The following is an 18466-nucleotide window of genomic DNA, read 5'->3' on the forward strand; positions in this document are numbered from 1 at the left end:
GTCTTTGAAATTTTTCAAAAAAATGCAGCACAGAAACTGCTTTTCTGATCAAAATGATATCTGAGACAAAGTTGTTGAGAAAAATAATATTTTTCTGGGGAACATATACAAAAAAAAATGTTTTACGGAATTTCAAGTAAAGATAAAATAAATAAAGCCCTAAGTATCTCTAAATATTCTTGTCCAATTTTCGATTTATTAATAAATAATAAGCTCATGAAAAATACAAATTTTTTAAATGTTTAAAATTATGGACACTTAGAAATTTACAGAAATCGTAGAACAAGAACTTTCGATCAATTTTTTTCATGTCAAATTCAACGAAAAAGCCAAATCATTTTTTAATTGCAGAAATAGTTGTGCGCGAGAAAAGGAGCCGCAGATATGTTTGTGTTCATATTTCCGCCCATATGCAAATGAATTATGTCCATATAGAATTTGATTCACTACAGACGCTCCGGAAAATCGCGAAAAAATGTTTTTTAATTCATAATGCAGCAAAAAATTCATGCGAAGGTAGCAGGTTTAAGGGAGCTACTTCGCTGGAGGCGCTCCACTTTCATATTACTTATGATGGGCGCTATATATCTCATGATCCTGGCCATATGTAAAGTGGCCGTCTTGAGCAAAGTTGTTCAGGTGACCTAAAGTCCTTTCGGATGGTGGTCATACTAATTCAGAATTTTCTCAATACGTGTCGCTAGTGTGCATGTGAACTTCCTGAATATGCTATGTCTGGAAGGAATGCCATATAGCAATGTGTGAATTTTCATAACAGGTGTGACGTGTAGAGGCCAAACATCGATGTTGAACGCCATTTTGGTATGCAAGATGGATATTTCCAGAACGGGGACGATGTGTAGAGGTTGAAAATCGATGTTGGACGCCATTTTGGAATCCAAGATAGTGACCGTTGGTTTAAGAAATACTGTCAAATTCTTATAAAATATGGGGATTTCCGAAGGGAGACGACATATAGAGGTAGAACAAATAAGCTGTACGCCATTTTTGAATTCAAGGTGGCGGTGATCTCTCGTTCGAAGGGATATTATTATATTATTAAACAATAAAAATGGTTAATTCAATTTGTCGAATCGGTTAACAAGCCGTTTTAGTAACCCACAACAGCTGAATATTTTGACAAGTAGCAATGTATGCAATTCAGTATTCACTCGGCTGTCGACAGAAGCAAGCCACTCTCAATGTGTTTCACGCGATCGTCTGTTCACTCGGCAGCAACCATTGTGTGGTCCTCCTCATTGTTCTTCATCAGCAGTTCTTTCGGTCGATGAGTCGTCGATTTTGGAAAGCAACCGTTTAGTGATGAGTGTGTGAGTGCTGACCACGTTTTGCGTCCAATTGCTGCAATGGAACCGCTCTGACCCCCGTTGGCGTAACTGTCATACAATGAAACTACTGGAAGCAGTTCTGATGGATTATTGGATAGCGAAGATAAAGTGTTTATGGTGTTGTATCTTTTGACTATAGTTTAACGATGTTTTGTATAAAGAACAAGAATCCTCGGCTCTGTAAAGTTAATTTGACTGAGCCACAGCAGACTAAAATCAAAGTTTTATGTTGTGACAAAATGTAAGACAATTGATAAAACAGAGAAAGACAGATGGAACTATCCCGAAGTATTTTGCAGGTATTTACTGACAACAAATATGTACTGAGTACACTTAGGTATATAGGTTCAAGCAACAACAAGCGAATTCCTTTTAATCTGTCAAATGCCTAAATAAAGTTGAAATCTAGGTTGATTAGAAGAATTTGAGAATATGAAAGATCAAACATTAAAATTTAATGAAGAATCACGGATTTGAAAAACAAATCAGATTAAGATCTTGGTAATCTCCGACATAGAAAATCAAATTCTAGGGAAATGTGATTGTTACTTCAGTAAAAAAAAAAATCAGCTGGAAGCATGGTTGTCTCTCGGTACTGGGACTTGATTTTTTTTTGTATTTTTTAGACTTGAAGAAAAGAAACAAATCACTTAGAAAATCAAGATTCTAGAATTTCGAGATCTTTTGAACAGATAAAATCTTTAGAAAGCGAACTTCACTTTTCAAGTGCCAAAATCCCATCCAGCACTCAACACCTTCAAATGCTTTAACATCTACAGAATAGACCTCTAAAAAATCTGGCAACACTGCCAGCAGGTAACGAACAATAGCAGATGGTATAGTAAACACAGTGAGTTTTCATTTTGAAATCCACATTTTCCTCGTTCAAATCACAAAAATTTCCCGGTTGTTAATATTCAGCAAAAACAGAGTCTCCAATGATCACATTTTTTTTAAACAGGACAAAATACAAATTTTCGAAGTTGTGTGTGTGAAAATTTTCTTTAATATTAGCAAAACTAATGGAAGCATTTTTTAAAGTAGAAGGTATAATTCAACTAAATAGGTACATCGCTTGATATTTTCAAAAACGATCCATCAATTTTTATGTGTTTATTTATTATATAGGGGAAACGGCTCTAATGTTGGCCTATGGATCTAAGATTGGGCCCGGTAAAAATCAGTTGTTTATCAATTTTATATAGATGAACACGTCATTGGGACGGTACTAATGGATATTGTTGGTCGCTATTGAAAATTTAGTCGATTGCTAAATTTATGTATGGGCTCAAATTAGGGGCATTTAGGCCGACATTACATCCACTTTCCCTATCTTGTACAGTCATCCCACAATTCAGGGTAAAAAAATAATAATTATAAATCAGTCAGTTCATCGTGTAAGTCAATTGGAAGTGATCCTTAACCATTAAAAAATGGTTTCGGCCGACGCATTTTTTTTCAAACCTTCACAAGAGTTATGCTCAACTGTTATAATATCAAACCCAATTTCTGAGCGATTGGAAGTTGTTTCATCTAAATCGGACAAGAAAGGGTGAAATGGACGTCATTTATTGACCGGTTTAGATGATCTATGTTTTAGGTGAAAATGCTTTGGGTACGCATGGCTTAAGCTCGACACCCAATATGTTTTCAAAGCTTCAGAAATGTCGTCGATTCTGAGGCTTTATCATTTATTTAGATTGATTGATGAGCGTTTTAGTAGACGATGATTTTCCGTTTAATTCTACTACTATTGTTTCACATTCACTAATCACTTTCACTTTCATTTTCACTCGTCGTCATAGAGAGTCGGAGTCCCACGATGGATTTTTTCGATTATTTTAAAGAAATTATTTAACAAATCCCAAAGCAATCCTGAGAAAGATATCAATCCAAAAAAATAAGATTCTGATACCTCAGCTAACATTTAACTTAAAACATTTGATGGCTGATTAATTGAAACATTGAACTTTTTAACATTGTTAATTTCCAATAAATCAAATGCCTAAAGGCTGACTAAAAGTAAATTGGTACGCACAAAAGTACCTGTAATTCTTGATTCAATAAGTTTAAAAAGTCCATTAATGGTTGCTTTGCAGTACTTTTATTAAAACTTCAAAGCATTAGATAATTTTATTTCTCCAGTTCGAACGAAATCTCGAACCTTCCTCTTGATAGAGCCCATCAGCGCCCGCACAGTGGAAACGGACACGGAATCAGCGCATTTCTTCCATTTTGCCTGCATTTGCCCCAAGCAACATTGCAAGTTTTATCACGGTTTTAAAGCATGCTACAAGTCTAAATCATAGTCTGCAGAGCCCTCATAAAACCCCAATTGCTACTTGGATTGACTGCCCCGCCGCTTCGTCGAAGTCGCTGCTTTGAAATTGCCCAGTATTTTTCGATTTGTTGAAATTCCAGGTAATTTGGAGCATTCATTAGCTTGGGGACAAAATCGATCTTGTTGGCAGCATACCACTCCAGAACCACCTTGGAGTAGTGGCAGCTGGCCAAATCGTGTCAAAAGATGATTTTGCTCCTATGCTTGCGGATGAACGGTAATACACGCTTTTTCAGGCATTCTTCGATGTACACTTGGGATGTCATAGTCGAGGATGTGACAAATGGTTCCGTTTCCAGGCCGGGTTGACCGGTACCTGCTTAAAATAGAGTTTGACGCATGTTTCGTCATCGATCAAAGTGAAGCCCTTGTGTTTCGTCAAAACACGGTCGTACAAGAGCCTTGTACGCTTTTTGGCCACGGAAATATGCTTCATGTACCGGTTCGGATGTTTACTGGATTTGTACGACTTGTATCCTTCCCTGGCAAGGATGTTACGCACCGTTTGAAAGTTGGCGTTGTACCTTCTAACCACATCTCGGATCGAAAGACCGGGGTTGGCCTCCAGTTTGTTCGTAGGTCCGCTGATTCCTTTCAACACTCAGGGTTTCCTTGTAGGTTTTGAGCACTCGACAAACTGTTGTTTTCGGCATCTTCAGCACTTTAGCCAGCTTGGAACTGAATCACTCCGGATTTTACAGGTGTTTGTGCAGAATATATTTTCTTCTTTCGAGTTCCATTTGACGTTATTTCTGAACGCGATCGACTACTTTGATCAAACTTGCACCAGTTGTTCTCTATAGAAGTGTAAACAAACCACTGTCAAAAACTTTCGATTCCCAACACTAGAGGTGGCGCGCAAGGGGCGTACCAATTTACTTTTAGTCAGCCTTTAAGACTTTGAACACTTTAGGGTTCGAACTTTTCGAAACTCTGGGGCACTGGGAATTTTTGTAATCTGAGATTTAAAACAATTTACGATATTCCGAAATTTGTACACTTTTAACATTGCATATGTCTTGAAAAGCCTTCACAAAACAAGAAATGTCTTCAAAATAGCTGCAGAAAATAAAAGTCTTCACGGGATTTAAAATTTCTAGAAACAGGAAGAGATGTCTTCAAATCTTGCATCCGTGACTCAAGGCGATAGTGCCACATAATGCCAGTGAAGTGATGAAAAAAAATAGTCTTGAAGCAACACCTGGGCGGTAGCAACACCTATCATGAAGCAGAACCAGATCATGCGATAAATTAAATTTAAAGAATTGACAATCCTATGGGCGTGTTTTTGTTCATATTGGCTCAATATTTGGAATAAACTACTCAGAACTTCCGTAAATGGATTCTTGAATCATTTTTCGAATTCAAAGGGATAAATAGGAACAGATATTATAGTAGATGGAATATTTCGGGATTATTCTTAAAATTACGCACCAACAAAAAATATGTTTAATTCGATTGAACATAAAATTATGTTTTAAGTTGATAATTATATAACTCGATGGTCCCTTCAATATCGAGTTATGGAGAGTCTTAAACAATGAAATTTTATAGAGATTTATGACTACAATTTTTTTTGTTTTAGAAAAACAAAAACAGAATCGTATATCTTTTTAATAGTCTGGGGTCTGGAACGGAGAAAAATACTCAAAATGAGGTATTCTGAAAATTTCCCAAAAACCTAGATTTGATCAAAACAATCATTATAATCGGCCCTGGAAAATATTCAAGCCTCTGGAACTTGGAAGAATTTTAAAATTTTAAGCAATACAAAGAATAATCTAAACAATTCTGACGCGAATATTTACTAATGGAATTTTGATAAATATTTAAAAATAATTTAAGTGCCAATTTCAAAGAAATGTTGAAAAGAATTCCTTAAAATGCTTGGAAATATTCTAAATAGTTTTGTCCAGAATTCCAACATAATTCTGAGATTAATTTGAACGGATTTCTGCGGAGAAGAAGGTTAAAACATACATTCTGATTTGCTATGTACTCTTAGAATAATTCCAAGGGAGTTGTGAGGAGAACTTCAAGGAGGGATCTTGAGGAAAACAGCATGTTAATCTTAAGGAGAATCCCTAGAGAATTATTAAGAGAATTCAAAGAGAAATATAAACAGAATTTAGGGGAAGGGGATGCGAAGGAATTCCGAGAAAAATACCAAAGGAATAGTATTCTGAAGCTAATTTCAAAAGAAGGACAGAAATTTAAAAAAAATATTTCTTAGAGAAGTTTCAAGATAATTCCAATGGATTTCTGAGAAGAATTTCAAGATATTTCTGAAGAAAAATGTTGTAAGATTTCTGAGAAGAGTTTTTCCTAAAGTTCAAAGAAAATTTTTAGAAGAGTTTAAAAGGGGTCGAACTCTCAGGATAGTTTTGAAGGAATTCTAAGAAGAATTCCATGGAAATTCTTTGGAGAGTTTCAATGATGCCAATATAAACTCTATGGTCTTACGAGAAAAGTATTCTGGTAGTTTTAAGAAAAACGACATGAAAATTCTGACCGAAATTACATGGTAATCGTGAGACTAATATAATGGGAATTTTGAAAAGCATTGCACCGTTTAATCACTGTGGAGCGAAAAATTCAAAATTTGAACGTGTAGAGCGGGAATTCCAACTCCCTGTTGATAACATTTCGTGAATAAAGGGCGGGCTCTTCTCCCCGCTCATTGGGACATCCTCCTGTTTGGGGGCTCGTCTGTTGTGCGATCATGTTGCTGGAAGGAGTTTCTTTACTGTCCCGTAGATGCGTATAGGCGATATCGATCCACCCAATCCGTTTTCTGCCCTTCATACAGCGACATGAGGACAATTAGAGGTTATTAAGCTTGAACAAGACAAACCGAGAAGAGAGCTCACTGCTATCGGACTTAGTTTCCGTGCTACAATGGGTGGTAGAACACTGTCATCATGCATCATTAGACTGATGCAAAATTTGAAATTTTCGCTCCAAGCTGCTCAAACGGTTCCATATTGGGTCTGGAAATTACTATCGGAAAACCAAATTGTTGTTCATATCGATCTCAAAATTCATCATTTTACTCTTATTTTAAAAATGATAACTGAGCTTGTAGGAAATAACTTAAAATCAATCTTAGGAATAAGACGTTATTTTAAGCTAATGAACAATCGTTTTTAGCTTGATTTATGATTAACACTGCGAACACGATGTCTCTAGTAAAAAGTGTAACGGAAAATTGACATTTGAAAAATCATTGCTCAGCAATTTATCGATAGTTCAACATTGCAAACTTTTCGATACACATTTTACCGGAGGCATCGTATTCGGAGTGTTAAAAAGCATAATAATTCCACAGGAATAAAATTCAGCAAAAAAGGAGTCATTTTATGTGTGAACACTTGCCAGTTGCAGGTAATGAATGTAAAAATATCAATGCTGCTAGCAGCGTTGCCAAGCCATTTTCAGCAAAAATAAGGACCAGTTAAAATATCAAATCTGGAAAAAAATCTGGAATGCTTTAAAAAGTCCTGTTTTTAACATAATGCTATTGAAATCAAATTGATGTGCCAATCTCCCGTAAAAATCGGTCAGTATAATCATCTGGAATTTATTGAAAATACCAGAATGTTTATGAATTACATGTCTAAATAAATTGTATAAAGCAAATAACTTGTAAGCATCAAAAATTTGGGAAAATTATTGGCACAATGTACCCAAAAAATTTAAATATCCATTGCACATAATTTCAAATTTGAGTTAAATTTTGGGTAAAATACTGCAGAAAATATGTTTAAACTGTAACTTTTTTGAAAAGTATGAGAAGCAAAGAATCAAGCAACTTTGATGAGATGGATTTTTTTATAATAGTCGATGTAGCCCTTAGTATTTGATGCAGTACCAGAATACGTATGAAAGATTTTATTAGTTCCAAATAATTATGATATTACCCTGAGGTTGATCAGACTTACACTTTTATTCTTGACAACATAACAACACACAACACTTAGTAGACCAGTAGGCAAATTTGATTTAATGAAAAATTCACCTGGTTGAAGTGAAAACCAAAGCCTCACATCGTGGTACTCACACACTTATATTTAATTTCTTCACAAAATCGGCAAGCAATTGTCATCAGAGTTATGGAACTCTACTCAGAATAAACTTGAAATCCGCCTATGATTTCACAAGGAATTCACTTCACACTATACTTAACATTATGAATCTCTAGGGTAATTCAGACTGCTAACTCAATATTCACAGATACTTCAAAAAGTGCTAAGAATTATCAAATGCCTCTTAAATTCTTTAATTAAATCCTCAAAAATCTCAAGAACATACTTCAAAGTCCTGGTAGTTGTCTAGATTCAAAAACCTTGCTAATTTTCCAAATCTCAATTTATTGTTTTCAATCCTTGAACAGTTTTCGATTTCTCTAAATTGCAAAATTATGAAAATCCCTCCATATTGAAATTTTAATTTTCTAATTCAGGTTTCCAAAAAATAAATTATAGCCAAAATCAAAACAAAAAATACCAAATAAAAAGAATCCAAGACCGATATTTAAAAAAAATGAAGGGTTTTTTTCTGCCAATAATCTTTAGCAAATGACTCAATTTTCATGATTCTGCAAACCAATAATTTCCAACGTTGATGGCCTTTAATAATTAAAGTAGCAAGTTTAACTTTTTATTTTTTGATTAGAGGGTAAATCAAATGCATTGATATTTTTAAAGCAATTTGTTTTAAAAATCTGGGAAAATCTGGAAATATACGTTGTCTGTCTGTGCATCTGGAAAGACGACTGCAAATCTGGAAAATCCAGATAAATCTGGAATACTGGCAACGCTGGCTGTTTCACGGAATTTCTATTTGCTAGACTGCGTTTACTATACCGTCGTCTGTAGTTTCTTCGAGCAATCCATTCAAATTTCACAAAACCATTTTAGCTGCATACCAGCTTATACAGGGAAAAATTAGCTGCATAAGACAAATTTTGCCTGTATAAGCTTATCTGCAGCTGAAATTGTTAAATCATTTAAATTTGTCGAACCTCTTAACGGAATCCCTTTATGAAGAGCTTTGAGTGTGTTGGTTCCTTTTAATTCCGTTATAATTGCTTATCTTTTGACATATACGCGTATTTCGTCTTCTACTTGCAGACATCATCAGTGTCAAGTACTCAACACCACTGAAGAATCCATCTTTTATCTACGAGTTATTATAACCTATAATAGGTACTAAAAATCACCAGGTATCCACACTCAAAGCCACACACTCAAAGCTCTTCATGAAATTGTTAGTTGGCATATGTTGTATCGGCATGGATGTGCTTTGCGATGGATCTCCTGCGTTTGCACCAGAGCTCCGAAGGCCACCGGTTAAAAGACTCCATCGTAGGTCGTCCCATACCTAAAGGGCGAACACGAAATTATTGCGACACATTCAACAGGGCATAACTTTTTTACCATTGGGTAAAAATCAACCAAATTTTGCACACTTTCTCATTGATGTGTATTGTGTACATGCTGTCAAACTCGAAGTTGTGTTTTTCGATTCAACGAAAATGGAGGTGAACCAACGCGAGTTGAGAGAACAAATTCTTTCCAAACACCTGGAATTTCCTGACCTGTCGCACCGGCAGTTGGGAAAAATGTTGAACATTCACCATTCAACCGTCTCCAGAGTGTTGAAGCGGTTCCAGGAGCGGTTGACGTTGGACCACGGCAAAGGAGCTGGAAGAAAACCGGGACCGGAGAACAAAAAGACGTAGGGAAAGATGAAGCGGATGATTAAAGCAAATCCCAACGTCTCAAGCCGTGATTTGGCTAAAAAGATCGGCATGTCGCAGAGCTACGTCCAGAATGCAAAGAAGAGAGCTGGACTACATACATACAAGGTACAGAACTTCCCAAACCGCGATGAGCGGCAACAATCGACGGCTAAAACTCGGGCACGGAAGCTCTACGAGAAGATGCTGACAAAATATGGCTGCTGTGTGATGGACGACGAAACGTATATAAAAGCCGATTTTAAGCAAATTCCGGGGTTGGAGTTTTTCACCGGCAAGAGCAAGTTCGATGTGGACGACAAATTTAAGAAGAAGAAAATGTCGAAGTTCGCCTCCAAATATATCATTTGGCAGGCCATCTGCTCTTGCGGACTGAGGAGTGAGCCTTTCGTGACAAAGGGCACAGTAAATGGCGAGATCTACAAATCTGAGTGCCTCGAGAAGCGCCGTTCTTGCAGCAGCACGACGAAGCTCCGCTATTTTGGCCAGATTTGGCATCATGCCACTATTCTAAAAGTGTCCTGGAGTGGTATGAGGCCAATTCTGTCCATTTTGTTCCAAAGGACATGAATCCGCCAAACTGTCCGGAGCTGCGCCCGGTGGAGCAGTACTGGGCAATAATGAAGCGGGAACTTCGGAAGAGCAAGAAGACAGTCAAAGACGAGAAGGACATGTTAAGAAAATGGAAAAAAAACTGAGAAACTGGTACCGGATGACACTGTAAAGACTTTGATGGAGGGCATCAAGCGAAAATGCGTTCAATTTTACACTCAAGGCTCCATCGATTAACTTTTCTTTTGATTTTTGAAGTAAATATATGTATAAAACTACCCTAAAATTTTGGTTTGATTCTAAACATTATAAGAAAATTGGCATGACATTTTCGGTGTCGCAATAATTTCGTGTTCGCCCTTTACTTCTGGGTGAAGCCTTGAGCGACGATTCACACGTTGTGTCTTACCGCGTTGCCTATCTTGTTCTGCTTGATATTGAAAAACCATTTGGCCAAACGTCCCAGCCTCCAGGAACTTAACGGTTGGTTCAATTTCACTAATTACATGTCGGATCCATTTGCGTTTTGAATAAAATTTAGATTTGCAATGAAAATAGTAGTAAATACATATATTCCATAAGCTGAATAAACTCAACAACCGTATTCTGAGCATGATTGGAAAAGACAACCAAACAGACTGTCCTATTGCATATCAAGGGAAGCACGAAGCATACATTTTATCGTTTTGTGCTATTGATAGGTAGAGCGGTATTCAGTTCGATAAATTATAATGGGTTTCCCATGAAAAAAAAAATACAAAACATTTCCAACCACACAAATTTAACAGCACTGAACCACCCCATCCTCGATGAGCTCTCATGCTTGGCAGAAGAAAAGGTGGCTACAAATTCGAGTCTGTACCTATCTAAGAAGTATCCACTCACAACCGCACGTAGAGACCGAACGGGCGACGGACGCGGACTCAAGTGCTATTCTAAAAGGCGGGAGTGTCTTGCTTGCCACGTGTCCGCTTCTATCTGCGAATTATCCACCCGTAACGAACGAACGGGAAACGATCGCCTAGAGTGGTGAGGTAAATTTGATGTAAATTCCTTGTTTTCTGCGGCTAGAATGTGCTCCCACCGACCGACGAAGCTTGGTTAGTGCCGGTGCTAATTGCAATCAAGCGCTCTTCACCTGACTGCGAGGGATGTTTTAAAAGAGGATAAGAACAGGGACTATGTACTCTCTCCGGTAGAGTTGAGGGTGTTTTTGGAAAATTGCGCGTGTTGTGGAGAAGGTTTTACCGGTAGGTACTGCTCCCGCTTCCGTTTTGCTACTTTGCCCTGCGTTGACTTCCACATTGCACAGCGTTCAACGATGGTAGACTTTCCAGATTGTGGAATGTTTTTCAGTGGAATTAAGTTTCATTACATCATTTGCTTCAGCTTCAAACTATGATTAAAAGTGTGCTCGGATGCTACGTGCAACGAGTTCAGCTTAGGAGCAGAACTTTTGAATGAAAATCATTCTACTAAGCAGGACGATAGTTCTGGGAAGTTGAAAAAGGTCTTGAAAAGGTGTCGTTGAATTTTTGATTTATTTAGAGACAAAAGCCGGGCATGTTTGCGTGTAATCCTCCATTCAGTTTGCCCTGGAGAAGCTTTTCGGTTGAGCAAGTTGTAGCGTTCTGGCGGTGGCCGTCGCTACCAGGGCTTCCGGTTTCACGCCGTACGGGTTAGCGCCTTCCGGAGTGCATAGGTGTTGGTACTTTGGCGTGGCAAGTTTCTTGATTCGATAGCTCAGGACCCGTGTGTTGATGCACATGACCCGTTGCTTGGGGAAGCAGCGGATCACTTCCTGGTAGTCCAGTTTCGGTTGACTCAGCACCGTAATTCGCTTGGTGGGGACGTAGTTTCTGGCTTGGACTGGTACTTTGCGGATCGGGTCGGAGACGTGGCAGTGGCATTTGTTGGGATCCAGTGGGCAGTCGTGCTTGAAGGAAGAGATGGCTTTCGGACGAGCCAGGGTGGTCATGCGGGGTTTTAGAACGCTAAGCGGGACCCTTCGCTGTTGCTGTGGTCAGCGACGGTTAGACAATGTTCTATAATATATGCTTGAAGTACAATTTCTTACCGGAATTTTATCAAATTTCTCATGTGCGTAGTTCTTTTTCGGTTGTGACAACCTGGAAAGATAGCGACCATGGATTTTCCACTCATCTTGAGACCATGTTTTCGGCTTAGGTTGGCACTTTTTACGCTGAGAGGATGGTTTTGGTTTCTTGGATTTGGTACCACCGAAACACCCCATTGATAAATTTAGAATTTGCTAGTAGGTTTTTTTGGTTGGAGTAAAATTTAAACTTTGATGTGATGGGAGTCGTTTTTTTCTGGGCACAGGCTACTGAGATCATATAGATGTTACTCAACGGTGCTGCCGTGTGACAAATTCATGTATTAATTAATTTAGTATGCCTAAAACTGCAATTCCATGGAACATTTATTCTAGTTGATGTATGATTTTACACCTTGAATCTTTGAATATTTTTAAAAATTATTCAACTTGCTTAAAAAACCGGGTAAACAAATTTAAACTAGTAAAAAAACTGTCATTGGCGTATCTCTAAAGTAGACAAAGCTTCTTCGAAAGTACGCGAAAGTTTGCTCTACTACAGAGTAGACATTTATGTTCCCAGTGAAGGCAAACCCGAAAACATACCGACCTACTTCCACCGTCTTGGCTTCTTGAAAACTTTCATCGTTCCATGAATTGTCTCCCAACACCAACAACGACGCATGGTGGGAGACAAAAGCTTTAGAACTGGAGGGAGAATGTCTTCCATTCAGGGTAAATTGCACGTCGAACCCCATGGACATGGAACGAACGAACACGAACGACGTTCTCCTCGACGATCCAAGGAAGTGGTGAATCCTTGACGGAAATGTATGCACAAGAGTTCCGGGCTTTCCCGCACCAGCTTTGCCAAGCCGTGACGAGAGCTGCGGAAATTGTCGAGTGTTACGGGGAGTCAGCTCTGCTGGCTGGGCGCATGAATGGGGGTAAAATCATTTACACTTTAGGCATATGCTTGACACCTGTGTGATATATTGTAGCATGGATTGGATAGCGGGGGTGATGGAAAATGACTGGATGTTGTTGTGTTGTTGCAAGCCGCCTTTGTGTTCTCACAAGAAATTTGCATGAATTGATTCTGGGAAAATGATAGCTTGCTCGAACGAAAGGGCACGGGCGTCTCTTATACTCGAGAGCGCGCTCACACAAAAGGGATATTGAAATTGTTGAGTGGAAAATTGTGAGTTGGCGAGGTACTGTAACTACATAAGTATTAGTTATTTATGCTACTAAAGGAGCAAGAGGTTTCGGTCGATTGGTTTTGTGGCTAGGAAGTGTTCCGTCCGCAGCCAGGTTGAAATATTAGGTTGGCGTTGACAGGGTGGGTTTTCATTTTGAAATTCCCGGTTTTTACTGGATTAAATTTCAAAAATTTCCCGGTTGTTAATATTCAGCAAGATTTTCGAAGTGATTTGTTGGAATACTATCTTTAGTGTAACTTAACTATTGGAAGCGTTTATTAAAGCAGATAGTATAATTCAACTAAATCCTAGATTTAGAAAAAAAAATGATTCGTAAATGTTTTCAACAATATGGGATAGAAAAAAAATACTCAAAATGAGATATTTTGAAAAAAACAATCAAGATCCTAGATTTGAAAAAAAATATAATCAGCCCTGGAAAATTTTCACGGATCTGGAAATTTTTTTTTCAGATCTCAGACAATTTAAATAATATTCCATAGAATTCTGACGAGGAATATGGAGGAAAATTTTAAAAGAATTTACAAGAGTGCCATAATATTAGGATAAAAAACATAAGTTTTGCCGACTACATGAAAACCTCCATCGATTTATCCATAGCACTTTGAAGAAGGAAGAAGATAAAGAGCAGCAAATAATAAAGTTGTTCTTTCTTTTTCTTTCCTTTATTTAACGTCGGTCTCTGTTCCGCAATCTAGTGCCAATCACCGACGGACATCGATTGCCATCCATTGATGGCAATCGAATGTGCAGAAAGGCAGCTTCCACACCCTGCGTAGGATATCGCACCCATTCAACACACATGGCCCGGGACCAACGGCTTTACTTCCCTTCCGAAGGAAGACGTGACCAGAGATTTTTAGGCCTCAGAAAAATCCCACCGACCTCGGCTGGGATTGAACCCAGACCCATCGGGGTGTTAGAAAGCAGTCACGCTTACCACTACACCACCGGCGCCGGCTAATAAAGTTGTTGATCGAAAAGGATAAATGAAAACTAGAGTTGGAAACAATGTCTTCATGAAGAAGATGGGGAAAGGCACTCATGAGAAAGGGTGGTGGTCTAGAGAATTGCGGTAGCAAAGGAGTGAATGATGATTGGTGAGACCGTTCTGAGTTCTTATATAGGGGAAATGGCTCTACTGTTGGCCTATGGATCTAAGATTGGGCCTATCGCTAAGAATCTGCTATTTATCAATTTTATCTAGATGAACGCGTCATTGGGACGGTACTAATGGATATATTTGGTCGCTATTGAAAATTAAGTCGGTTGCTGAATTTATGTATGGGCCCAAAATAGGGACATTTAGGCCGACATTACATCCATTTCCCCTATATGTCAAATTACAAATATTGTTCTCAGTTTTGTTCATAGAATATTTTTAAACCTTTTCCCTTCTCCCTTTCCTCTTCTTTTACGTTCCCTTTTTTTCTTTTCAGAAAGCGACTTACCTTACCAATCAGGCTAAGGCCTTGTTGTCCTTTGATGTCCGAAGAAGTCGTCTCCACTCTACTCGATCTCGCCAGCCTCGTAGTCTGCGAAGGGTCCGCAGGTCGCCTTCTACTTGGTCGATCCACCTTGCCCGCTGCGCGCCTCTTCTCCTTGTTCGTGCCCAGCCCACCGTAGTCGCCCAATTTTTGCAATGTGGACGATGGATGGTTCTCCCAGCAGCTGGTGCAATTCGTGATTCATTCGCCTCCTCCACGTTCCGTCATCCATCTGCACTCCACCGTAGATGGTATGCAACACCTTCCGTTCGAAAACACCAAGGGCGCGTTGGTCCTCCACGAGCATAGTCCAGTTCTTGTGGCCGTAGAGGACCACCGGTCTAATCAGCGTCTTGAAGACAGCCAACTTCGTGCGGCGGCGAATTTTATTCGACCGGAGCGTCCTCCGGAGTCCAAAGTAGGCACCATTCCCTGCCATAATGCGTCTTTGAATTTCCCTGCTGGTATCATTTTCGGCGGTCACCAGCGAGCCCAAATACACGAGCTCATCGACCACCTCGATTTCGTCACCGTCAATCTGAACTCGGGGTGGAAGGCTAACATTGTCTTCCCTAGAACCGCTTCCTTTCATGTATTTTGTCTTTGATGCGTTGATGGCAAGTCCAATCCGCCTAGCTTCAGCCTTCAGTCTGATGTACGTTTCTGCCATCGTTTCAAAGTTCCGTGCCATGATGTCAATATCATCGGCGAAGCCAAGAAGCTGGATGGATGGACTTCCTATCCCAGCTCTTCTGATCACACCTTCTAACGCGATGTTGAATAGCAGACACGAAAGTCCATCACCTTGCCGTAACCTCCTTCGAGATTCAAAAGGACTCGAGAGTGTCCCCGATACTCGAACAACGCACATCACTCGATCCATCGTCGCCTTGACCAATCGCGTCAGTTTATCCGGAAATCCGTACTCGTGCATAATCTGCCATAGCTGATCTCGATCGATTGTGTCGTATGCGGATTTTAAATCGATGAACAAATGGTGTGTGGGCACGTTGTATTCGCGGCATTTCTGCAGAACCTGCCGAATCGCGAAGATTTGGTCCATGGTAGCGCAGGTACCCATGAATCCCACCTGGTATTGCCCCACGAACTCTCTTGCAAATGGTGACAGGCGGTGGCATAGAATTTGGGAGAGTACCTTGTAGGCGGCGCTCAGCAGTGTGATCGCGCGGTAGTAAAAAAACCGAGAATGGTGCTAACATGGCTTATGGAATAACCATAAACCATGAATGCTAGTGCTCATGCCTCAACCATTAGAGAAAAATGGGGCATCACATAACCTTTCTAAACTAGATACTCCTAACGACTGGTCAATCAAAATTTACTAAAAACTGAATGTACGATACGAGATGTCCACGTTTCAACCATTCGTTGTATTCTGAGGCATCATGTTTAAATATTCAATTGAAACATGCCCGATGTTTTCTGAATCATCTTGCCCCTTAAAGGTGATTCCCCGTAGCGTCCTTTTTCGTGTTACACTTAGCAATTTCACATGTGAAAATATTAAGCTTTCTGTGAATGCACGTAGCTGAAACTACTAGTTGTTGTTTGCTGCGGAGAAGCAAGCAATGTCTGAAATTTACAGATGCATAAACCTCGTAGATCTTGAGTTGTGTGCTCATGAAATTGTGAGGTGTGATGGAAAAATGGACTCCACAAGGAAACACCTTAAATGCCTACTGTGCGGCATTTAAGAGGCAAGATGATTCACATGCCTGGCCATTTTGGTATGAGTGACGCATCCTCGATGTGAAACATAAACCAAATAGATAAGAAAAATTATGGAGGTCAGTTTCCATGATAGTTTCAAGAACTGGCTGTATTGGTGTTGGATAAGATTAGATTAGATGACAATAATGCCATAATATTGCACCGTTTATAATGTATTAAGGGCTACCCACAATGGATTTTACAGTAAACCCATGGGTCATTTGTCGTTGTGGGTGGCCCTATAGAGTTTGGTGGCGGGTTTAATGCACAGGCGTGAGATAGCCGTCACTTCAAATGCTTAGGAAAAATTTCCTGCACAAACTAAACAAGCATATTTCTTCTACTGTCACTGTGATGGTTCTAGGTGCTCACTTTTCACCACTGGAATCACTCCAAAGCAAAAGTATGCTAACTGACAAGTTCATATGGCTTGAAGTCTTGAAGTAGTATGGGTCAATCTGTAATATTAAGCCACCGACAATTTAGCAGCGCATAAATTTGTAATGACTGGAAGGTAGCCGCCAATTTTGGATTTATCACGCAAAGTAATTCTTGAATTAATACAATGGGAAGTCTGAAAGGAATTGCATGGTAATTCAAATTTTAAACCATAAATAAAATTTCTATCGAAATTTGTTTTTTATAAGTTCCGATTATCACGCATGTTTTTACCAAAGTCAGGCTGAATGTTTTACTTTAAGGCTTATGAACATTACTTCCAGGTCAGTGAATTTTCATTTTGAAATTCCCGGTTTTCCCGGTTCAAATCTCAAATCTTTCCGGGTTTAGAATATTCAGCAAAAAACGGAAGTATTGAAATGATTGCAGTATCCCGTTCTGTTCTAGATACTAAGTATTAATTTCAAACGATCAACGAGTCAAACGATAACGCTCTGTCAATCACAATCTTCTTCACTTTTTGTCAAAAAAAAAAAAAAAAAACTGCACCTTGGGTCGGTAGGAGGAAAAGACCAAATTGTTGGCAAGCTGCTTCACGAAGTAATGCCGAAGATGATACACGTGTGTTAATATGCTTTTTCAGTGCACCGCCAATGTAGAGGGCACCAGGCGATTGTTAGAGGAAATGTCAACCAAGCCGTTTGTTTACATCAGAATACGGGTTTACCACAACGAAACTTAAGGCATTTTCCTTTGAACATCTTGCCAATTTCCATCGGTAGTTATCTTGTTTTACGATTTTCCACAGATCTGAACTAATTTGTGCCTCAACTATTCACACACGAAAAATCCGGAAGATTATAACCACTATTCTAATTTTACATTTTTCTCAACAAAAATATTCCTGAACACTAGCAGGATCCTTGCACAAACGGTACAGAATTAAATTTTTCAACTGTTGATCAAGTTTTGGAGCACCTCAGATGAATCAATTTAAAGTAAAAAAAAAGTGTTCCGCTTCCTATCTCTCACGGCAAACATTTCTGCTCACAACACTATTTTTGACGTTCTCTTATTCACCACCAGAGGTTGAATCGATCGCTTAGTTTCTATTAAAAAGGCGTATTGGTATTTTTTTGATTGTCTTTTCGCGTCCATACATCCATTTCCCCTATATGGCAACAAAGTAGGCATGCAATATATCAATATCCTTCTACAACTCCGATGAAGCTATACCCAAGTAACAATTCAAGCTGAATTGTATGAACAGAAGTTGATTATTGGTTGATTTAAGGTGTACGAAGCTGATTAATACCAGGCTGAATATACAGTTGATTAGCTAATTGTATCCCCATAATTCAACCTCAGTAAGTTAGCTGATCTAAAGACTGAACAAGACTTATTTAAGCTTAATACTACTCATAGGGGCCTCCCTTAGCTCAGCAAGACCATGCTGGAGGTGGCTGGGTTCAATTCCCGGTCCGGTCTAGGAATTTTTCGGGTTGGAAAATTTCTCAACTTCCCTGGGCATAGAAGTATGATTGGACTTGCCACACAATTATACCAA

At 39.1% G+C, this 18466-nt stretch overlaps 1 protein-coding gene across 1 annotated transcript; it reads right to left on the minus strand.

Moving 5' to 3' along the window:
- Positions 1 to 11569: 11569 nt before the first annotated feature.
- Positions 11570 to 12282, minus strand: LOC135705887 (sperm microtubule associated protein 2-like). The gene is made up of 2 exons (XM_065227740.1): positions 12081 to 12282; positions 11570 to 12020 (listed from the first exon to the last, which is right to left on the minus strand). The coding sequence occupies exons 1-2, from the start codon at positions 12255 to 12257 to the stop codon at positions 11589 to 11591; spliced, it is 609 nt and encodes a 202-aa protein (XP_065083812.1). The 5' UTR covers positions 12258 to 12282; the 3' UTR covers positions 11570 to 11588.
- Positions 12283 to 18466: the final 6184 nt, after the last annotated feature.

The sequence above is a fragment of the Ochlerotatus camptorhynchus genome, unplaced genomic scaffold, assembly GCF_037179485.1.
Source record: "Ochlerotatus camptorhynchus isolate MF236.1 unplaced genomic scaffold, CSIRO-AGI_Acam_v1.1 ptg000274l, whole genome shotgun sequence".
Taxonomy (NCBI): domain Eukaryota; kingdom Metazoa; phylum Arthropoda; class Insecta; order Diptera; family Culicidae; genus Ochlerotatus; species Ochlerotatus camptorhynchus.

Coding starts and splice junctions, on each gene's coding strand:
- LOC135705887 (XM_065227740.1), bottom strand. CDS start 12,257: ATGGGGTGTTTCGGTGGTACCAAATCCAAGAAACCAAAACCATCCTCT. Junction 12,021..12,080: donor AGAAATTTGATAAAATTCCG/GTAAGAAATTGT, acceptor CGCTGACCACAG/CAACAGCGAAGGGTCCCGCT.